Source organism: Oncorhynchus tshawytscha, linkage group LG34 (assembly GCF_018296145.1).
Source record: "Oncorhynchus tshawytscha isolate Ot180627B linkage group LG34, Otsh_v2.0, whole genome shotgun sequence".
NCBI lineage: Eukaryota > Metazoa > Chordata > Actinopteri > Salmoniformes > Salmonidae > Oncorhynchus > Oncorhynchus tshawytscha.
This window is the reverse complement of record NC_056462.1, coordinates 9,575,296-9,599,375: the sequence shown is the minus strand read 5'-3', so window position 1 is coordinate 9,599,375 and position 24,080 is coordinate 9,575,296. Positions and strand designations below refer to the sequence as shown.

At 41.7% G+C, this 24,080-nt stretch overlaps 3 protein-coding genes across 6 annotated transcripts in view; 2 read left to right on the top strand and 1 right to left on the bottom strand.

The window, feature by feature from the left end:
* The window catches only part of LOC121841796, a 314,557-nt gene extending 309,724 nt beyond the window's left edge, over positions 1 to 4,833 (top strand). For both annotated transcript variants that reach the window (XM_042311955.1, XM_042311956.1), the window contains one exon: positions 3,442 to 4,833. In XM_042311955.1, the coding sequence (XP_042167889.1) occupies positions 3,442 to 4,329 (888 nt within the window). In that variant the 3' untranslated portion in view covers positions 4,330 to 4,833. The remainder of the gene's footprint in view (positions 1 to 3,441) is intronic.
* LOC121841805 (laminin subunit beta-1-like) lies at positions 145 to 13,591 on the bottom strand. 3 transcript variants are annotated; one of them, XR_006080759.1, is made up of 4 exons: positions 13,458 to 13,591; positions 1,796 to 1,849; positions 1,505 to 1,680; positions 145 to 1,095 (listed from the first exon to the last, which is right to left on the bottom strand). XR_006080759.1 is itself a non-coding variant. In XM_042311969.1 (3 exons), the coding sequence occupies exons 1-3, from the start codon at positions 13,460 to 13,462 to the stop codon at positions 1,065 to 1,067; spliced, it is 381 nt and encodes a 126-aa protein (XP_042167903.1). In that variant the 5' UTR covers positions 13,463 to 13,591; the 3' UTR covers positions 145 to 1,064. The 3 variants fall into 3 exon arrangements, 1 of the variants encoding a protein (XP_042167903.1); XR_006080758.1 differs by lacking the exon at positions 13,458 to 13,591 and having other exon boundaries at positions 1,796 to 3,443; XM_042311969.1 differs by having other exon boundaries at positions 1,505 to 1,849.
* On the top strand, positions 13,553 to 20,634 carry LOC112231866. The gene is made up of 6 exons (XM_042311911.1): positions 13,553 to 13,814; positions 14,224 to 14,354; positions 14,550 to 14,714; positions 18,580 to 18,693; positions 19,026 to 19,137; positions 19,354 to 20,634. Exons 1-6 carry the CDS (start codon positions 13,553 to 13,555, stop codon positions 20,313 to 20,315), a joined length of 1,746 nt encoding a protein of 581 aa, XP_042167845.1. The 3' UTR covers positions 20,316 to 20,634.
* Positions 20,635 to 24,080: the final 3,446 nt, after the last annotated feature.

Below are 24,080 nucleotides of genomic sequence, written 5' to 3'. Positions count from 1 at the left end.
ATCTCCCCATCTTATCTACTGTTGCATCAATATGTTTAGGCCATGACAGTTTACAATCCAGGGTTACTCCAAGCAGTTTAGTCACCACAATTTGCTCAATTTCCACATTCATTACGAGACGTGTTTAGGGTTTAGTGAGGGTTTTTCCCAGATGCAATGCTTTTAGTTTTGGAAATATTTAGGACTAACTTATTCCTTTCTACCCATTCCAAAACTAACTGCAGCTCTTTGCTAAGTATTTCAATCGCTGAAGTTCTCACTCAACAACAAGCTTATTGGGTATCCAGCTAACTTCAAGTCCTACGAGCAGAACATAATTGCCACAGAAAAATGTCTTAAATAATACATATCAAACTGTAATCAAAGAAATATGATTCAAACATGTAAAAATACATTTGAATGCATCAAATTGTCCACCAGCAATAATAACTTTTCATGGTCAAGTTTTCACTCTCAATTTCTCTCTTTAAATTCATGGCACCTTTTTGGTTTGGATTTCAGTCTAATGGGACCTGGCTAAATTATGCACGGAAGAGATGTGCAATGTGCAGTTCCTGGATAATGGTGCAGGGTGCATAGTCTGTGGATGAATAGGGCAGAGTTCAAAGTCCATGGATGAGAGAATCATGGTGGACCAGGTGGCCGGTTGGTTAGGGCCACGGTGCGGGGGAAGGAGCTGTTCAGGTGGCGGGGGGGTTTTGGTCGTGATTGACCTGAACCGTTTGGAAAAGGGTGGAAGGGGTCGGCAATGATCTTTTCCGCACGCTTCCTTGCCCTGGAGTCATGCGAGACCTCAATGGAGGGCAGGTGGCAGCCAATAACCCTCTCAGCAGACCGGCCAATTGTTGCAGTGATCAAGGAGGTTGAGAATGGACTCGATGATGGTCGTTTAGAACTGAATCAGTACACACAGCAAAAACGATGCCATGCATTCACTAAACATTGCACTGAGAAACAGATTTGATATGTAGTAATTGTCTGATTGGGAACTATCATTTTCTATCCATTACAGAATCATGAATGATTTCAATTTGGCATTGAAAGTTATTGACTACAGTCTAATTTCAGTCAGATTTCATCAGCATCCAGAGCCATCTGTGGAAAAAGGATATGTAGAACAAAGATATGAGTGTAAACAGATAAAATGTATCATTCAACATAAGATTCCACCTAAAACAATGACATGACCTCTGTCCCAATTAATCTCTGCTCAACTCCTCACTTCCTCTACTCGCATCCTTCTCAAACCCTATTGGAGCAGGTCTGAGGCGAAGAACCTTGGGTCATCTCCTCCAATGGGGTTTTAGGAGGAGCAAAGGTCTGTCCTTGCATCCATAGCTCTGTCTATGAATTTGAGTGGTTACATTTCTCCAGCCCCATCCACCCTCTTTCTTTTTTACAGAAACAGTGGTGAGGAGTATGCTTTGTTATTGTTTCAACTGCTGATTGTCGCTTTATGAAACACAAATTAGCATACATGACTGTTTGGAGTGCGGTGCCATACCTTTTGGCTCCCAGGTGCAGCAGAGCTGACACACTAAATATGAAGTTGTCTTGACCACACCCTGGCTGTTCTCCAGTCGGCAGGTAGCACTGGAACGAGTACCAGGCACTGTTTGTGGCCACGTCACCTCCCTCAGTGAAGATCTCCAGGTTCTTACCGTGGGGCAGCAGCATCATCTTAAGAGAGGGCAGAACAATACAGGAGATGGAATTAGATTTGGTATGGAGTGGAAGTCCCAATTTACAATCCTTGTACAATCCATTAGACATTGGAAAAAAGGTAAACACCGACCTGTCTCCTGAGTAGAAGCCTGACTCCACCTGGTTAAATGTGTGTTGAGAACAACTGGAGTGAGAAGGGGAAACCAGATGTCTGGAAATTATGTCACAGTTCAATAGGAGTTTAAATGTTTTAACATCTTAATGTTGCAATCAAGGTAACAGTCAATTTTAAGACTGCTGTGGCTGTAGGCATCTATGGATGATAATTTAGCCAAATAATAACATGCAATTTGGGGCAGAGCTGTACCAATGCCACTTGTCAGTCAGCATGGCTCAGTTTTGACTTCGCTACAATGCTCTTAGTTAAACCAGATACTGTGTATATAAAACAAAACGTTCTTTGGTTAAACCACAGAGTTAAACCACAGATGATGTTTCACCAGATGTATAAATCTGAAGCGTGCGGTTGGTATTTCTACTCACCACCAAATATGGTGGTGAGAGGAAGCACAGTGGCCGGCAGTGGGAGAAGATAAAGTGAGATGGATTTGGCCGTCATTCTGCTAATTTTCTCATCAATAAAACATTTGATCTTAATACAGTTTCTGTTCCCAAAATTACAATATGTTACGAACAGAGTGGACTAAGTTTTGTAAACTTTATCCTTTGCCAAAGTTGTTTAAAATGGTGATGTTTAGGAGTGCAAGGTTGAGTTACTGCACACGTGTACTTCACAGAGTAGACGATCCCTAATGGATATTTGTAAATACATGCTAGAACGTGCCAATAGGATCTCGCAAGCTCATGCTTGGCTTTGCCCACCTCTTTGCTTGTTCTATCCACTATGATTACTTTTCTCCCATTGGAAACGACAGGCTGTTGTCCATCTTGGGTTAGTTATAAAAAAATATTTGGTTAAATGTTAGCTTTCTAGCTAGTTGACATTTAACCTAGCTTGCCTAATCAATAGCCTGCTTTCATAACAGAAGACCAATTAACGATCTACAATTTTAATATTTGTTGATTAGGTAGCTAGTTGGTTGATTAGTTTCTCTACTGAAAAAGGATTGAACTTACCTCTGTCAGCCATTGTTCACCTTTCGGGCCGAACTCGGTTGAGTGAAGGCATGATCGGCTGAGAGTCAGCTTTGGGTGTTAACTGGACCAACACCATGTCAACTTTGATGGTGTGGCAAGGGTTTGTGTTACGGCGATAAGAGCTCGGGCTGATCAAGGCAAATTCATGGCAGATAGAAACATTTTCTAATTTAGATTTATATTGTGAAGGGGAAAGGGGTGTTTGTCATCCCTGCCTTCAAGCTGCTGCTGGACATGGCCCTTTAGGTTGATGCTGATGTTTTATAGTGAAATAATGATAGTGCCATAATTCATGTTTACTTGACCTGAAGTAGTGAAGCTGTGTGTAATGTTATGTTGAACCTTTTCCAAAGTATTCTAAAATTAATTTTATCAAAGCGAGGGTACCAGATTTACAGAAAAGTGTTACCATAGTGAAAGTTAGTCCTGTCGCGTATCTTTTCGTGCAATAAATGTGAGTGTCATGCCATTTTTGTTTCTATTAAATACTAAATTGACTGTGCTGACTGACTAATGTTAGGTACTTGAATCAGTGTTAGAGATGGGCTTGACTGTGGTTAACATTTTAGAGTTTCTTATATAAACATTTATGCTTTTCTGTACCATCTTTGTTTGCAGTCTGCAGTCCATGAAGACCTGCTGATATCCGGTGTTACTGGCGGGAGAGACTGGACCTCTGAAGAGGCTGGCCACAAACCCTGGCCCCGGATCAGGACCCTGGATCAGGAGCAGTCACTCTTCCTTCCCCAGTCAGAACCCGGAACCAACCACGGGGGACAGAGACTCCACCACAACTACATAGAACACAACCAGTGCACAGGTGGACTGAACCAACTCGGTCCTGGTGGTCATCTGAGAGACAGAGGCTCCAGTCCGCAGACCAGACCCTTCTCTTCACAGTCTCAGTGCAGGGATGAAGCAGGGCCTGGGGCTGATAGAGATAGACCCTCCTGTTCCTATGATACAAACACCACAGTATCCATGATGAACAGAGCAGGTCACCCTGGGCTTCAGCCTTCACAGAGAGTGGTGGGAGACCCCCCTGATGGTAGTCTATCAGCAAGTCTGTCTTCTCCTTCAGGGGCTCATCTAATGCCTGGTGACTGGGTTCATAGAAAGCCTGGACCTGGGTCTAGCCTTCCTCAGTTACCTCATGGTTACCCCATGAATACAGACAGGGTCAGGATGGGCGTTCACCTAGCCTATAACACCGCACACAATCCCAACAACACCCAAACAATGGCTAGAGGTCAAGGAGGGAGCTCAAAGACTAATCAACTGAGGGTGGCTCCTGCTTTTACCTCATCTGGTGTCATTGGGTCACAACATGGGAGGCCGAGCGTTAGGACGGACACAGACATGCCGTACGCCTGCCCCACGTGTGGGAAGCGCTTTGCTGAGGCAAATCATGTGAAGACGCACCAGACCGTTCACACCCTTCAAGTGCAAACTAAACTACAAGAGCTTATCAGACATAGGAGTGTCCACAACGAGGAGAAATCGTAGCAGTGCGTCTTCAGCTGTACGCAGGGGATGTCAGGGAATCATTCTTTAGCTGACAGATTGTTGTTATCGTGTGAAGTGTCTTGGGGTAAGAGGGTAATTAACCATATACCCCTCATTAATCCTCTGTGTAACTTGTTAAGAGACAGTAAACCTAGGCTAGAACAAGGACAGTTGAATATTTACCTTATTGAGGTGATGTAGATGGGATAAAGTCATTCTATTCTGTTCTTTCTAAACAAGTCTGCTCTCAGCTTGAAAGATACTGATCGTATGAGATTTGAAGTGTAAGGTAATAACCAGTAGCGTATTTCAAAGAACAGTGCACATATTCTTTTCATTTAACCACACCCTTTGAACTATTACGCCAACCAATACGATCCTTCCTCTTCAGTGTATACCGGTGTCTTGATTTGTCGAGATCTCTGAGTGGGGAAAAAAAGTGCAAGGCTCAAACGTCTTCTGAATATATACCTAGTAATGGTGTTAAAGAATACATATCAACTACTGAATGTGAGATCCTGTCTTCTGCATAAATTAGTCATCAAATTTGATCTGATCATCTAAGTCACAACAATAGACAAACATAGTGTGCCTAGACTAATAACACACAAATTGTATTTTTCTTGTCTATATTCAATACATAATTTAAACATTCACAATATAGGTTGGGGAAAGTATGTGAGCCCATAGGCTAATGACTTCTCCAATCAATGAGATGAGATTGGAGATGTTCGTTAGAGCTGCCTTGCCCTATAAAAACCACTCACAAAATTAGTTTGCTATACACAAACATTGCCTGATGTGAACCAAGCCTCGAACAAAAGAGATCTCAGAAGACCTAAGATTAAGAATTGTTGACTTGCATAAAGCTGGAAAGGGTTACAAAAGTATCTCTAAAAGCCTTGATGTTCATCAGTCCACGGTAAGACAAATTGTCTATAAATGGGGAAAGTTCAGCACTGTTGCTACTCTCCCTAGGAGTGGCTGTCATGCAAAGGTGACTGCAAGAGCACAGTGCAGAATGCTCAATGAGGTTAAGAAGAATCCTAGAGTGTCAGCTAAAGACATACAGAAATCTCTGGAACATGCTAAAGTCTCTGTTGATGAGTCTATGATACGTAAAACACTAAACAAGAATGGTGTTTATGGGAGGACACCACGGAAGAATCCACTTCTGTCCAAAAAAAACCTTGCTGCAAGTTTGCAAAAGTGCACCTGGATGCGCTACTGGCAAAATATTCCTTGGACAGATGAAACTACATTTGAGTTGTTTGGAAAGAACACACAACACTGTGTGGAGAAAGAAAAGGCACAGCACACCAACATCAAAACCTCAACTAAAGTATGATGGAGGGAGCATCATGGTTTGGGCTGCTTTGCTGCCTCATGGCCTGGACAGCTTTCTATCATTGACGTAAAAATGAATTAAAGTTTGACATTTTGCAGGAGAATGTCAGGCTATCTGTCCGCCAATTGAAGCACAACAGAAGTTGGGTGATGCAACAAGACAACAACCCAAAACACAGAAGTAAATCAACAGAATGCCTTCCAGAGTGGCCCAGTCAGAGTCCTGACCTCAACCCGATTGAGATGCTGTGGCAAGACCTCGAGCAGTTCACACCAGACATCCCAAGAATATTGCTGAACTGAAACAGTTTTGTAAAGAGGAATGGTCAAAATTCCTCCTGATCGTTGTGCAGGTCTGATCCGCAACTACAGGAAACATTTGGTTGAGGTTCAACCAGTTACTAAATGCAAGGGTTCACATACTTTTTCCACCCGCACTGTGAATGTTTACACAATGTGTTCAATAAAAACATGAAAACGCATGTTTGTGTTGTTTGTGTTATTAGTTTAACTTCTCTGGGATAGGTGGGACGGTAGCATCCCACCTGGCCAACATCCAGTGATAATGCAGAGCGCCAAATTCAAATAAATTACAAGCTGGAGGAGTTGCAAGCAAATGTGAGCTAACTGAATGAATATACAGTTGAAGTTTACATACGCTTAGGTTGGAGTCATTAAAACAACTCGTTTTTCAACCACTCCACAAATGTATTGTTAACAAACTAGAGTTTTGGCAAGTCGGTTAGAACATCTACTTTGTGCATGACACAAGTCATTTTTCCAACAATTGTTTACAGACAGAGTATTTAACTTATAATTCACTGTATCACAAGTCCAGTGGGTCAGAAGTTTATATACACTAAGTTGACTGTGCCTTTAAACAGCTTAGAAAATTCCATAGACAATTTGTGGGCAGAACTGAAAAAACATGTGCGAGCAAGGAGGCCTACAAACCTTTATTTTATTTTTTATTTAACCAGGTAGGCTAGTTGAGAACAAGTTCTCATTTGCAACTGTGACCTGGCCAAGATAAAGCATAGCAATTCGACACATACAACAACACAGAGATACACATGGAATAAAAACAGTCAATAATACAGTAGAACAAAATAAGACAAAAAGTCTATATACAGAGTGCAAATGAGGAAAGTTAAGGGAGTTAATGCAATAAATAGGCCATGGTGGCGAAATAATGACAATATAGCAATTAACTACTGGATTGGTAGATGTGCAGAAGATGAATATGCAAGTAGAGATACTGGGGAGCAAGATAAATAAATACTGTATGGGGATGAGGTAAGTAGATAGATGGGCTATGTACAGGTGCAGTGATCTGTGAGCTGGTCTGACAGCTGGTGCTTAAAGCTAGTGAGGGAGATTTGAGTCTCCAGCTTCAGAGATTTTTGAAGTTCGTTCCAGTTATTGGCAGCAGAGAACTGGCAGGAAAGGCGGCCAAAGGAAGAATTAGCTTTGGGGGTGACCAGTGAGATATACCTGCTGGAGCGCATGCTACGAGTGGGTGCTGCTATGGTGACCAGTGAGCTGAGATAAGGCGGGGCTTTACCTAGCAGAGACTTGTAGATAACCTGTAGCCAGTGGGTTTGGCGATGAGTATAAAGTGTGGGCCAACCAACGAGAGCATACAGGTCGCAATGGTGGGTAGTGTATGGGGCTTTGGTGACAAAACGGATGGCACTGTGATAGACTGCATCCAGTTTGTTGAGTAGAGTGTTGGAGGCTATTTTATAGATGACATCACCAAAGTCGATGATCGGTAGGATGGTCAGTTTTACGAGGGTATGTTTGGCAGCATGAGTGAAGGATGCTTTGTTGCGATATAGGAAGCCAATTCTAGATTTAAATTTTGGATTGGAGATGCTTAATGTGAGTCTGGAAGGAGAGTTCACAGTCTGAGCAAGATAAACCTGACTCAGTTACACCAGCTCTGTCAGGAGGAATCGGCCAAAATTTACCCAACTTATTGTGGGAAGCTTGTGGAAGGCTACCCAAAACGTTTGACCCAAGTTTAAATAGTTTAAGGCAATGCTACCAAATACGAATGTAGTGTATGTAAACTTCTGACCCACTAGGAATGTGATGAAAGAAATAAAAGCTGAAATAATAATAATAAATAATAATTCTCTGTACTATTATTCTGACATTTAACATTCTTAAAATAAAGTGGTGATCCTAACTGACCTAAGACAGGGGATTTTTACTTAAATGTCAGGAATTGAGAAAAAATGAATTTAAATGTGTATGTAAACTTCTGACTTCAACTGTAGGAATGCGCTTGTGCTTGCTTTCACCGAGACTTGGTTGGATAGTGGAGTGGGTGACAACGATCTTTCCATTGATGGATTTGGCGCACCATTTGGATAGAGACAAGCTGAGACAGTAAAAGAACGGTGCGGTGGGGTTTGCATTTATGTAAATAAGAACTGGTGCAAAACAGTATTAGGGCCGAGACCATCTCTTTGCCCCTTTTATCTACCACGTGAATTCCCCCAACTATTCTATATTATTTACATCCACCCAAAGAGCAACTCTGCATAAACTTGGATACCATGTCACCAGATTCTCACCATTTTGTCCTTGGGGCTTTTAAACATTGCACCATGGATAAAGCACAAAATGTTGTTTTTTAAAAATTACAATTAAATGTGACCTGTGCTTCTCACCACAATATGATTCTGGACTTCTGCTATGGCCCATTTTCAGGAGCCTATAGGTCACTCCCCCTGCCCCTCAGCTCAGCTGATCACAGTATTATTCTACTCGCCCACCTACACTCCAGTGGTGAAGAGAGTAGAGAGGGAGGTGAGAACAGTTGAAACATGGACTGCCCCAATTATTGATGCACTGCGAGGCTGTTTTGACTGCACAAATTGGGAACTGTTCTTTGAGTCATTTATCCATCTTAAATGAGCAAGTACTAACAGTGTCAAAATACATTACTTTTTGTGTTGACTCAACAATCCCAACGAAACAGATGAACATTTTTCACCCTGGATGACCACGAGCTCAAGGGCATTCTTAATGAAGGGGAAAAAAGGGTATTTTTCACAGGTACAGTGGAGCAGAGAAACCGGTTAATAAGGAAGTCAAGCAGAAGTTGGAGCAGGGGAACTACATGGCAGCCTGGCAGGGTATTCAAAACATGGCTGCTGTAAACACACCGTCAGAAAGGAGGCATGTGAGTGTGGCGGGGGTAAGTGACTTTTCTCTGCCCAACGAGCTGAACAAACTCTGCTTGAGCTCCACCTCACTCCTGAGATGCGGTGGAGCTCAAGCAGAGTTTCACGCCATGTGCCACGTTCACCCCTCAAGCAAATAATGATGAATCTGCTAAAATCCACACCAATCAATAAATACTCGGGACCAGATGGTATCTGTGGCAGGACCCTCAGGTACGGTGCTGGGCAGCTTAGTGGGCTCCTACTCCAGCTTTTCCAATCCTTGATGGACCAGAGCCTGGTCCCGCTACCATGGAAAACGTCCACCATTATCCCCATTTCCAAGTAAGACGAGCTTCACTTTCTCAAAAACCATAGGCCTATTACACTGACCATTCTTGTGATGAATGCCCTGGAGAAACTGGTCATGGCCCACATCACATTTGTGTCAGGTGCTAAGATGGAGCCCCTCCAGTTTGCGTACAGAGAGGTGCGAATGACACCAAGGGTGTTCTTGATGGATACCATCCACAGACATCTGGCCTCTCTCAGGCTCCTATTTATGGATTTCTCGTCTGCATTTAACACCATGCAGCCTGCCATCTTCGTCCCCAAAATACTTTGAACCTGTTATGGCTAGGGGTTCCGCCTCGACAACTTCCGCTGAAATGGCAGAGCGCGGAATGTCAAAAAAATTATTAGAATTATTTAACTTTCATACATTCACAAGTGCAATACACCAAATGAAAGCTTATTTTCTTGTTAATCTAGCCATTGTGTCAGGTTTCAAAAAGGCTTTACATCGAAAGCACACCATGCGATTATGTTAGGTCAGCGCCTAGTCACAAAAAACATACAGCCATTTTCCAGCCAAAGCGAGGAGTCACAAAAAGCAGAAAGAGATACAATTAATCACTAACCTTTGATGATCTTCATCAGATGGCACTCATAGGACTTCATGTTACACAATACATGTATTTTGTTCGATAAAGTTCATATTTATATCCAAAAATCTCAGTTTACATTGGCGTGCTATGTTCAGTAATGTTTTGCCTCAAACATCCGGCGAATTTGCAGAGCGCCACGTCAAGTTACAGAAATACTCATCATAAACTTTGATGAAAGATACAAGTGTTATGTATAGGATTAAAGAAACTTCTCCTTAATGCAACCGCTGTGTTAGATTTCAAAAAAGCTTTACGGCGAAAGCACACCATGCAATAATCTGAGTACAGCGCTCAGCCACCAAAACAAGCCATACAGATAACCGCCATGTTGTGGAGTCAGTAAAAGTCTGAAATAGCATTATAAATATTCACTTACCTTTGATGATCTCCATCGGAATAGACTCCAAGGAATCCCAGTTCCACAAATGTTTGTTTTGTTCGATTAAGTTCATCTTTATGTCCAAATGTCGTACATTTAGTTCACCAATCCAAATGCACAAGGCGTGGGCACTAATTCCAGACGAAAAGTCAAAAACGTTCCATTACAGTTCGTAGAAACATGTCAAACGATGAATATAATCAATCTTTAGGATGATTTTATCATAAATCTTCAATAATGTTTCAACCGGACAATTCCTTTGTCATTAGAAAGGAAAGGGAACGGAGCTCATCCTCACGGTCGCCCGCAATCAACAACTAAAGGCTTTCAGCTAAACCATCTACTGTGACTGGTCTTATTCGCTCCCCTTTCACAATAGAAGCCTGAAACAATGTTCTAAAGACTGTTGACCTCTAGTGGAAGCCTTAGGAAGTGCAATCTGACCCCATTTGCACTGTATATTGGATAGGCAATCACTTGAAAAACTACAAACCTCAGATTTCCCACTTCCTGGTTGGATTTTTCTCAGGTTTTCGCCTGCCACATTAGTTATGTTATACTCACAGACATCGTTCAAACTGTTTTAGAAACGTCAGAGTGTTTGCTGTCCAAATCTACCAATAATATGCATATCCTAGCTTCTGGGCCTGAGTAGCAGGTTGTTTACTCTGGGCACGCTTTTCATCCGAACGTGAAAATACTGCCCCCTAGCCCAAAGAGGTTTTAACTTGTGAATTATGTAGAGTCTATGCTAATGGTGCCACGTCCAAAAAAAACTACTCACTTGAACAGGTTCACCACAAGGGTGTTACCCCTCCCTTTATTCTCTACACCAATGACTGATTGCCCACGCCAACAGCCATTTTTTGAAGTTTGCCAATGACTCAGTCCTTCTGTCACTCCTGCCAGGAGCTGGACCATGGCCCAGCCATCCAGGACTTCATTGACTGGTGTGACGGTACGCTGCTGGAGTTGAATGTCTTTAAGATGAAATGCAATTATTGTCGACTTCTGGAGGCAGCCCACAGGTACGATGATCATTCATGGAGAGGAGGTGGACAATGTGGACCAGTATAAATATCTTGGTACCATCTTTGATAACACCCAGAAGTTTGAGCAAGACACAGACGCCGTCATCAAAATAGCAGACACAATACTTCCTCAGGAAACTGAACTCTAAGTGTCCACATCAATATTGCAATCCTTTTATAGTTCTTTCATCGAGAGCATTCTGTTGTCCTTCAGGCGCGGCAGGTAGCATAGTGGTTAGAGCATTGGGCCTTTAACTGAAAGGTTGCTAGATCAAATCCATGAGCTGACAAGGAAAAAAATCTGTTGTTTTGCTCCTGAACAAGGCAGTTAACCCTCTGTTCTCCTGTAGGCCATCATTGTAAATAAGAATTTGTTCTTAACTGACTTGCCTAGTTAAAGGTAAAAACATTTTTTTAAATAATTAAGTATGCTGGTTTACATCCCTCTCTGTCAAGAACAGATACTGCCTTCAAGCCATTGTGAACACCTGCTCAAAGATCACCAGGCTGCCTCAGAAGTCTGGCCTCATTCTTTGAGCAGCAGGCCAGGAGGAAAGCCTACGACATCATGGGGAACAGCATCATATCCTCAACCCGCAGTTCCATCTGCTCCCCTTTGGGATGTCGCCTGTGCTTTCTCAAGTGTTCCACCAATAGACACAGGGCCTTGTTCGTGGCTGAGGCAAATCGCCTGGTTAACAGGACCATTAATGAAGACCTAGGGACTATTCTAGAGATAATTAATGGCAGGGTTAAACTAAGAACTGTGGCTACCACGGACTTAAATGCACCATGCACTTTTAACTGATGCCTTAATGCGTTTTTTTTTGTCTCTTACATTTTTTTTATTTTTTTTTTTATATACTGTCTTTGTCCTGTCTGAAGCACCCTGTCAGGCCTGAACGAATTGCCTCTCTGGGATTATTAAAGTTGAATTGTAAGTTTCGAGAATTCAATTTAAGATTTTTTTGTGCATCCTCTGCCCAGACGCAGCGGGCGCTCCGTGTTACGCGACTCGGGATCGACCTGTGTCGTGCTTTGCTCTCTGGAGCAGGCCGTCGCTCAACAGAGTGATGAATGGGGTAGCGTTCAGGTGGATCAAATGAAAATGAATTTTTCTGGTGTTTGTGAGACGTAGATCCGGTGGCAATGGCAAGACTGAGAATACCCTATCTGTTTTGTTGAACTATGACAGAGTTTCTACCTGATATGGTTAGCTTATATTTGCTATTCTGTGAGGGGCCCATGTTCCGAACCCTGCTATGGTGCTTTAGGTGTAAAGGATTGACATGTTGCAGCAGTGTCTAGAAGGGAGAGTGTTGGGAGTTGGGATAGAGAAAGCACTGTGTCAACAGTGTGCCCTGTGAGAGAGAGACAGGTTGAGATTGACAGAATTTGAGTTGTGCAGAAAGTGTCCTATGCCGAGGCAGTGAAGAGAGTAGAGGACAGCCCAAGGGTGAGTGAGTAGGCCTGAAGAGAGAGATCCAGAGAGGATGAGTTTTAGTAAAGTATGGTTTCTTGTGTTTATTGCTATGGTTATTAACTGTCCTGCACTGATAGCTGTATTTTCTGAGATTTACACTCTAACTACCAAAATAATGCAAAGAATTGAGTAAATGAGGGATGAAAAGTATATTAAAAGCAGATGCTTCCACACAGGATGGTTCAAAATGGTTCAACCTTGAGCGCCTGTTTTGGCATTAAGTTCCAAAAAGTAACTTTCTGACCACTTCTACCATGGGCAAATATGTATGGAAAATTTCATTCAAATCAAAAAAGGGTTGTGATTGAAATCAAATGGAACGACCCTTCTGTTTTGTAGGTTATTTGAACACATACCCCTCATTAACTTGTCATTTGAAACAGGCTTGTTTTTAGAGAGACAGTAAACCTAGGCTAGATCAAAGGACAGTTAAATATTTACAGTACTGAGGTGATGTAGATGGAAAAGTAATTATATTGTATTTTATTCTACTCATCTTGCTAACACTGTTCTAAGTGATCTAAGCTTTTAAGACTGATCTTGAATAGGAGATAAGCAGTACCGTATTTCAAAGAATGGTGCGCATACGCTTTTCATTTAGCCACACCCTTTGAGCGACAACATCCTTTCTCGTCGGTATAAACGGAAGTAAACAGTAACTAAGAATACTTTCCACGTTAGCGTTTTTTAAATTTATTTAGACGTTTATTAACACCCTGGAACTCAAACTATGGCTAATTTAACTGCACAGCACCACATACTTACCCCATGTAGTCTTTAATCCTCGTTGGAGACAGGACTTGGATGGTCAAGGGGTTAGCTATCTAGGTAACGCTACCTAGCTACTAAGTTAGTTAACAATGGCTGCTAACTGTATGGTTTTTCACACTCAAATAGCCTCCATAATGGAGGTGCTAGCGAATGCTGCAGTGGCAGAGGTCTGTAAACTCGTAGACGACGACTATGCAGTCTTTCGTTTGGAAATTACTCAAAGCCAAAAAGAAACCAGTGCATTGCGGAGGAAACTACAGCTACTTGAACTGAAATTGTCACGGGAGCGCGTCCTCGCCAGTCGTCCCAGAAGTGTCAAGATCCTCGATCGATACAGAGGAATGGCAAGAGGTACATTTTGAAGAAGGCCAAGGATGCGGGGCATGTCGCCGGTTCACCTCTGCGCATGTGTGATTTTAGATGTGTTAAACACATATGGTTAACCAGAATTGGGTCTTGGTCCGTTTTTGGGTAGTTAGTATGCAATAATTCAGCTGATTACTTAGTTATCTTGCGCAAAGAAGCAATATAATTTAACCAGATTCTTGATTTACTGCATTTCCTATTATTTACTCAATAAAAACAATGTGATATATGGAACACAATACATTGATCAATCAATAAATAGTATGTCAAGAAGTTATGAGAAGTGTTACCTTACATTCTTGCCAATTCTAGACAGTGTCAATCATGTACAATAGCTTTTGAGCATTTACAGTAGCTAACCTAACCACCTCTTTTCCCCCAATCACTCTCTCAGCTGATGGACATCTCACTGGAGGCCACAGGAGCTTTGTGAAGCCAGCGGGACACAATACATGGAGAGATGACCAACCAATCACTGTTGATGAGGGTAGTCGAACCTCAACCCAGCATGTTATCGTGATAGAGGTTAGTGTAAACATGTTACATTAAAATTACAGTATATCAACTGTGATCAGTTTATTTCAGAAAGGCTCCCCTCAGCTATTCACTTGCTTACATTTACATCCTTATTTATCTGCCATAAGGGAGCTTGTGAGACATCCCTATGACATTGTTATCCAATTGAACTGGATACTAGTAACAATCTCCTTCTTGTGTCAGGATACAGAGGTTGCAGGTCCCGGGGTCAAGCAGGAGAGGTCTGAAGGAGAGGAGGACCCACAGCACAGCAGAGACATCCAGATTGCAGTGGCTGGAGCTTCCCCTGAAGCCACGGCGGACCTCGCCGCCACGCCCCAGCCCAGGACCCGACGCAGCATCATGGAGGTCAGTGGAACGCCGAACGCCGTCCTCAAGTCAGAGACAGACACTGAGACTTTAGCTGTAACACACAGCCTCTTACACACAGGATCTGACCACAGATCAGACCCAGAGAGACTGGGGAAACTGGGCTGTCCTCCTGCTCCTGGCTCAGAGTATTTACCGGTATTTCACCAGAGCCCTTGGATGGTTTATTCCCGTGGTGATGGTGACACATTACACTCTGGCGGTAATGATCCATCTTGTTCTTACACAACAGAGATGGACCCTGGCAACATGCCCTTGGGTTTAGAGACACAGACTGATCTGTCTAGAGGGGACTGGAACCGGTACAGTAGTAGTGTGTACTCTGAAGGGTCCATAGAAAGAAATAAGAAAGGGGAGGGTCTGATCGTAGATGAGGTCACTGTGAAAGTGGAGGGTGACTCTCCTCTGACATGGAATGCAGACGAGACTCACTTAGGAAAAGGACACTTGCAGGGCAACACCAGTGACTTCTTAGACTACAGGGAAAGCTTAGAGACAAATCTAAATGTCCCGACCCACTCCACTTTACACACGTTCAAGGATCGCGACCCAGTGTCCACGTCGATGGGGCCTTCCGATTCACACGGCTATGTCGTTTTCGATCAGGTATTGAACTCAAATGACAGGGCTAGAGCCCAGACTCAGGGAGGGGGAGCAACATCAGGCAATAGTAAAGAGAAACGGTTCCTCTGCATGTTCTGTAACAAAGGCTTTAGCTGCCTCCAGAAGGTTGAGATCCACCAGAGGATCCACACAGGGGTGAAACCCTACAGCTGTACCCAGTGTAACATGCGCTTCGCCCAGGCTAGCACCCTGAAGAGGCACCAGAGGGTCCACACAGGGGTGAAACCCTTCAGCTGTACCCAGTGTCAAATGCGCTTTGCTCAGGCCGGTGACCTGAAGAGGCACCAGAGGGTCCACACAGGAGAAAGGCCGTTCGCCTGTAATCACTGCGGGAAGAGGTTCTCAGAGAGGAGATACCTCAAGATACACCAGCAGAAAAAACATTTCACTCTATAACATAAAGTCACCATTCCACCCGATAGCTTCTGACATTTATAATAAAGTCAGATTCATTTTTGTCCGCTGACAAAATCCACAGATGCATTTGGAATAACGAGAGTAACATATTTCAGTGTTGGTTATTCCTGGGTGGAATATTGCATCCAGACATTGTGTGATATACAATGCCTTCAGAAAGTTTTCACATCCCTTGACTTTCTCCAAATTTTGTTGTGTTACAGCCTGAATTTAAAATTGATTAAATTGAGATTTTGTGGCACTGGCCTACACACAATACACCATAATGTCAAAGTGGAATTATGTTTTTAGAATTTTTTACAAATTAATAAATGAAAAGCTAGAAGTTTTTGAGTTAATACATTTTCCACCCCTTTGTTATGACAAGCCTAATAAGTTCAGGAGTAAAAGTAAAAGTTGCATGGAGTCACTCTGTGTGCAATAATAGTGTTTAACATTATTTTTTTTACGACAATCTCATCTCTGTACCCCACACATACACAACTGTCTGCAAGGTCCCTCATATGAGCAGTGAATTTAAAGAACCAATTTGAGTGTTGTTGGAATAAGTATATACACAAATGTACAGTGTAAATGTTTGAGGTCCTGCAATCAGGGATGGGGATGGGATTACTGTATGTTTTGCCTTGCCAGCATCTCGGGCCGGTGAGTGCGAAACCACCCTCTGGGAGCGGCCATTTGTGTTGTCTGTATTCTATTGTTTTAAATACAAAAAGGAAAATATATATATATATATATATATGTCTGTTTCATTACTTCCATTCAACAACTTAATTGTTTTCCCATGACACCTTTTAATGAGAAAATTAATGTAGTTCGTCAAGTTCATTCTGTTTTTTAGTTGAGACGTGTATGTGTGGTTTTCATATGTCGTATTTAAAACTTGTTTAATAAACACAAAATGGGACTTTTCATTCCAAGACTTTCATTGAGTCTCTCTTTAGTATACATCACATCTGATCTCACCCTATTCTACACTGATAGCGCTTTATAACCAATATACACTTACTAAATATACCTACACATACCCACACACTAACACCTACTGTACACATCAAAATAGTTTAGTCAGGTTTGTCTGATGTTTACTTATCATTGAGGACTTATTTTTACCCCCAACATCATGTTTATGTATTTTTCTGTATATCTAATAGGGCCGGGGTGATACCAATATCGCAATATTCGTTTGTGTTGTGGCAAGGAAACAAAACACGAAGCAGATTTAACTTTGAGGAAAACAGTCCTAATATTGAAAACAAACATCATTGTGTTTTCATCCAGACTGACATTTATTTATTTTCCATAACACACACTATTTTACATACAGCAGGTTTTTAAAGGGCCAAAGAGTTTTGTCCGCTTCGTGTTTTCATTTTTGCCATGAAAAACAATGTTGCGATACTGTTATCATCCCGGCGCTAATATCTAAGCTTAACTCTTGAGTCTTCAGAATCCTCCTGACTGTGCCCCCTATAGACCACAATATGAGTCATAATACCCATAAAACCTGGAGGTCCAACAAGGAAATGGTTCCAATCGTTTTTTCCACCATTCATTTTTCCCAAAGGGGATTTTTGAAACTTAAAATAAGGGATGTATTCGTGCAGGCTTACCCTGGTGTGACGCTTTGATAACCGTGTAAATCTCTCTTGGACAAGGTAACTTTATCAATTGTATTCGCCTATATTTACCCCCCAAAAATGAAATGCTAATTAGCTGCTAATGTGGCTATCATAAATAACTACAAATGCCATGATGATCTAGACAAGACTACCAAATCGAGGCAAAGGTAAGATTCTCTGGATTAATGTTAGCTATATTTATTAATGAATAAATTGGCTACATTTCTTTAAATGGACAATTGTGATCCGTCTTGTGCAAGTAAATTGACACAATACCGGTTAGCAAAGGTGTCAGCTAGAGATGATGTACAGGAGTTTGCATGGATTTGTAGTCTTGCATAATGTCTACTTTGATGCTAATTAGCATTTTCGATATTGAGAGTAAATAGTGAGGAATATATTGTCCGAGAGACATTTACATGGTTATCAAAACACAGCCCTTATTTTAAGTGTTTCTAAAATCCCCTATGGTGGAAAAATGATTAGAACCATTTCGCAGTTTGACCGCTAGGTTTTATGGGTTTTATGACACCTCCACCTTGGGGCTCTATGGGCATGATGCCTCTGCCCCAACCAATGGCATTTCTTAAAATAGGTCAAATTCAATAGTTCAAAATGTGCTTTTCTTCTGTTGTTCTGTAGCAAAATGTTGTATGCCAATATTGCATTGCTATTACTGTTAGATAACATTTTCACATTTTTGTGTATAGGACAAATTCCCACGTTTTTGTTTATCTGTTTCACACACATCCATGTGCTTTTATGGATCAAATAGAAATAAGGTCAGTTTATCTTACATCGTAAGAAGAAAACAGATCCTTATGGATTTGTCTGGTAGCAGTCATGTAGGCAACCATTATCACCATCACTTCTAGGCAGCACACACTGCTAAAGCGATAGCAGACTAACTTTATGTGAACTTTTTCCTGGATATAATCACTGCCACCTTGTGATGTTAGCATAGGGCCAACGTGTACGACAATTTAGCGTTCTGTCACGTGCAAATAAATACGTTTTTGGCTGGTACGCATTTTGAGCTGGATAAACTGTTTAAATGTAAATAGTTGCTTATGTTTGCAAGTATGGCCAATTAATGTTTAAAGTGTGTTTATCTTTGTGTGTGTGTGTACGTACACTCCCTCAGGTATGTCTGTGTAATCTGTTTCACCTGTCTCTTCCAGGAGGAGGAGGGTCCAGAGGTGCTGCTGATGAAGGAGGAGGGGTGTGAGGAGGGTCTGGGGAATCCTGAGGGAACCATGGTCATGGAGGACAATCAGACTACACCTCCACCTGAGGTCTGAATGGTATTAGAAAGCAAAGCCTGTCAGAGTAGGACTACTGATCTGATATGCTGATCAGTTTAGCCTTTAAGATCATAATGAATAAGACTACAATATGTAGACAAGTGGGGACCTGATCCTCAATCAGCACTTCTACTCTGAGACGCTAGGTGGATATGGTCCAGGTTACAATTAAAATGTAGGAAAATGCCTTTACATTATCAAACCATTATAGAGTGTCTAGTAACAAAATGTAATAACGTTTGCATAGTATCAAATCAACTAAAAAAAAATCATAATACTCATAGCAATCCCTCATTGCCCAACCTGCTCTGTATCTCTTTCAGTCAGTAGACATGGAGGATTGGAAGCCTGATCTGCTGCTGGTCAAAGAGGAGACCATAGAGGACCGACCAGAGAGCATTGATCTGCTAAGTGGACTAAAGATGGGGGAGCAAGGTAAGGGAGAAGTACATATAGCCTACATACAGTAATAGATCTTCAATGGGAATAGTGATGCACCTGGCTATTATTTTTTCTTCATTCATAAAATTAAATCAATACAACTTATGTTTAAATACAAAAACACAATGTATAAACTTGACCAGATAATTGAGAAGAAAAAAACCTCTATATGTAGAGTTTTCTGTGTCATGTTTTAACCTCTTCCTGCAGGTGGTTGGCTGGAGGATGACAGAGAAGACTGGGCGGCCATCTTGGATTCCCAGACGGGTGCAGCCAAGGGCCCGGTGGACAACATCACTGACCAGGCCAGGACCAGAGGAGACATAGTGGAGGACAGTAGATGGCACAGTGTCCTTAACTCTAGGCTGCGGGACAACACTGTTAACCACAACCAGAAAAAGACAATCGAGCACAAAACAACAACCAAACTTAGTCTCCATGACAACAGATTGTCTGAAACCAGGATGAGACATAGATTTGGTCTGGGGGGGCGGGGAGGTGTCCATATGCAGCTGGAGAGAACAGACATAGACTTGGTTAGCGATGCTCCATCCTGCTCCTATAGTTGTGATCCAGAGAGAATGATGACGCCTCAGGTTAACCCCCTAACAGGTGCTGCCTTCAGCCTGCCTTCTTTAGGATCTATCAACTGGAACATGGACCCTGCGACAACACAGACACTCTCTGGTCTTTGTCCTCCTCACACTCCCCTAATGTTAAACCAGACCTCAGACAATGCCAGTGCCTCAACACTAAATGGCTACACAAGCCCATTGACAAATGACATTAGTAGTGACGGAATCAGTAAAGGTGTCAGCGCCAAAGAGAAGCGCTTCTCGTGTTCGTTCTGTGGGAAAGTATTCAGTTTCCCCAAACAGGTGGCGATCCACCAGAGGATGCACACGGGGGAGAAACCGTTCGGCTGCCACCTGTGCCGGGCCAGTTTCTCGGACTCATCCAACCTGAAGAGGCACCAGAGGGTCCACACAGGGGAGAAACCCTACAGCTGCCCCCAGTGTGAGAAGAAGTTCTCCCACCAGCCCCATCTGAAGAGGCACCTGAAGATCCACACTGGAGAGAAGCCGTTCGCCTGTATTCAGTGCGGGAAGAGGTTCTCAGAGAGGGGCTACCTCAGGATACACCAGCAGAAAATGCACACCGCCCATGTATAGAGTATAGTGACAAAGTAGTGAAGATGTGTGTATTGTAATGTTGAATCTTTTCCAAAATATTCTAAAATGAATTTGATAAATGCGAGGGTACCAGATTTACAGAAAAGTTTGTTACCATAGTGAGAAAAGTTATCGTACTAAATTTTATGTGAGTGTATGACCATTTTGTTTAAATTAAATACAAAATTTACTCTGTGCTGACTGACTAGGTTATGTTTGTATCATTGCAGGGACTGAGCTTCCCCTATCTCAGTGGAACCAAAACATTGAACTTAATTCTTGAATCATGACATTTAAATAATAAACTCCAATGGCTTCATATTCGTAGGTACTTGAATCAATAATGTTTTTTATAAAGCCCTTTTTACATCAGCAGATGTCATAAAGTGCTCTACAGAAACGCAGCCTAAAAACCAAACAGCAAGCAATGCAGATGTAGAAGCACGGTGGCTAGGACAAACTCACTGTGTTAGAGATGGGCTTGACTGTGGATAATATTTTATAATATCATATTTCTGTGTGTTAGAATGCTATTTTATGATGAGTATTCCCTATTGGAATTTGGCCTCCAGGTACCCTCTGTAAGGCCAGATGTCACCGTAAAGCAGGTCTCAGTAACTGGTATATCTGGGCCCCTGAGCCTTAAAACCGGCCATGCGTGTCATTATTAAGCGATTTAAGATGTTTCAAATGTATAGTATATTCAACCCCAAGGTCTCTGCCTTGATTTAATGCTTTGGCACCAGGTACAGAAGGGTGAAACAGCAAACAGATAAGGCAAGAATATTTAGGTCCTTCCTTCCCACTGGAGGGGGAGGAGATTTTCTGCTAACCTCTTAGAAGAAAGTGTCTGTCTTCCCCATATGTCTGTTTTTGTCTATTAGACCTTTAAAATGTAGAAGTTGTTCACCTTATATTTTACATCTAGCATTTCTCCAAACTGACCAGTTTTCAATTCATAACATTGGCGCTGCGAGCAGGGTGGGCTTCTCATCACCGGAGGACACGTGACAAAAGAGGTGAGTGCTCTATCCTTTTAATTTAGAATTAGATGGATTTGATATTGTCGCACCTGACCTGTAAAGTTAATGTTAAAAGTAGTGACCACACTTGTCTCTGTGTGACCCCACCAATTTGGCAAAGAACTGAAGTGAATCGGATAACTGTTTGTAGTGGAAAGCATTGATAAGTGTGTTTCCTTCATATATTCCTGGGTTGTGAGTGCTGCATGACTATCTATGTTTATGTCATTAGAGAGCTCTTTTTGCAACTTTTGGGGTGATGTGTATTGCTATACAATCATGGTAGCTGGAGTGAAGGATTAAATTGAAGCTCCGTCTGGCATATGGCTGAGGTGAAGGATTAAATTGTCTAGCAGGATGAAACTCCAAATGACAGACATGGCACTTTTCCTTTTTATGAACAGGAGGGAAGGACCTTTTGGTGACACTGCATATGATGATGCACTGTCCTGATTATTTCATATAAGCAGGATAAACATGGGTATGCATGTGCAAAAAATGTGTGATTGACTGTGTGCATATGATTTATGGTGAAGGCAACAGTGCATGTTGCAAGAGATGTGTGCTGCAGCCTAATGTTATTGATTCCTCAGCAGTGTTGGGTGTAGAGTACTCAAATTACTTTTTTGTCGTAAAGAGTAACTTAACGCAGTAGTTTTTCAACTGAAGTCATCCGTTAATCAGTTACTTTTTTCAAATAGTTACTTTTTTCTTTGTTGTTTTCCATTTTTGGGCCCCAAAATTTTTAAATCCTTTCCCTAAGTTCACACACTTCCTGTTTCTTCAAGAACGTTGTGGCGGGAAGCTAGCAAGGTGCAGAGACAATTGCTGTGGAACATCGTGGAAGTGTTCACATTATTTTGAATTGGTAGAATAAAAGGAGAAAAAACATAATAAAAACTGCCAACTTAAAATATCAAAAAGCACATTCAGGCCAAGCACAGCTCCACAAGAGTGTTGGAGAAAGACCCACACCAGCCAATTGTCGTTGATGCTGAGGATGACCGTGCTTGCTTCAAAACAGCAAAATCTAGATTTCTGTTAGGCTAAACCTGTCACCCCGAGATAACTAAATAAACATGTATGCTTCTTTGATGATTGTAAGTAATTCCTTTGATTGCATGCCATATATTTCAATGCATTATGTTTAGGATTGATCTGATCTGTTTGCATTTGTGGTCAACAGTTTAATGCGCAGGGTATTTACATTTTCATATTTCAAGTCGAGCTTGTTGTGATTTAAAAGCCTGTATTTAGTGGCTTTAATATGTATATTTCATTTCATAAAACTCCCTAAAATGTTGGTTTTGATTTATGGACAATGTTCCTTTGATGGTATGGATTTATCAAGATATAAATTTGCAACACTTCTTTGCATTCATCAGACTGATTTATGTCGAATATAACAATGTTACCGGTATTAGACCTTATAATTATTAACATGGGAAGGACGTTAATCTCTTTATAGGATTATGATTATATTGATTTAAAGAGAAAGAACTGTAACAAACGGTTAGACCTATATCCATCCTGCCCTGCCTTTCTAAAGTCTTCGAAAGCCAAGTCAAACAGATCACTGACCATTTCGAATCAAATCCCGTTAGCAGGATCAATTTGACAACATCCGGTGAAATGGCAGAGTGCCGAATTCAAATTAAATTATTAGAAATATTTAACTTTCATACAGTCACAAGTGCAATACACCAAAATAAAGCTTAACTTCTTGTTAATCCAGTCACCGTGTCAGATTTCAAAAAGGCTTTACGGCGAAAGCAAACCATGTTATTATCTGAGGACAGCACCTCATCATACAAACACATGACAATCATATTTCAACCCGCCAGGCGCAACACAAAACTCAGAAATAACGATATAATTCATGCCTGAACCTTTGAAGATCTTCTATGTGCACTCCAATATGTCCCATAAACATCACAAATGGTCATTTTGTTTCAATTAATTCCATTGTTATATCCCCAAAATGTCAATTTATTTGGTGCGTTTGATTCAGAAAAACACTGGTTCCAACTTGCGCAACATGACTACAAATGATCTAATAAGTTACCTGTAATCTTGGTCCAAACATTTCAAACAACTTTCCTAATCCAACTTTAGGTATTTTAAAAAGTAAAAATACGCTAAAATTTAAGACGGGATAAACTGTTTTCAATAGCGGATAAAATCAAAGTGGAGCGAGCTTCAGGTCGCGCTCCCCAAACAAAAGAGTCCACTTCGCTCGACTCCCAGCAAGGAAAGGGCTACTTCTTCATTACTCAAAGGAAAAACATCAACCAATTTCTAAAGACTGTTGACATCTAGTGGAAGCCATAAGAACTGCAAGCATATTTCTATTGAAACGGGCTTGCCATAGAAACCTAATGGAAAACAGATTGACCTCAAAACAAAAATTCCCTGGATGGATTGTGCTCGGGGTTTTGCCTGCCAAACAGTTCTGTTATACTCACAGACATTATTCAAACAGTTTTAGAAACTTCAGAGTGTTTTCTATCCAAATCCACTTATTATATGCATATCCTAGCTTCTGGGCCTGAGTAGCAGGCAGTTACTTTGGGCACGCTTTTCATCCGGACGTGAAAATACTGCCCCCTATCCCAGAGGTTATCAAACAGATCACTGACCATTTTGAATCCCACCATACCTTCTCCGCTGTGCAATCCGGTTTCTGAGCAGGACACAGGTGCACCTCAGCCACGCTCAAGGTACTAAATTATATCATAACCGC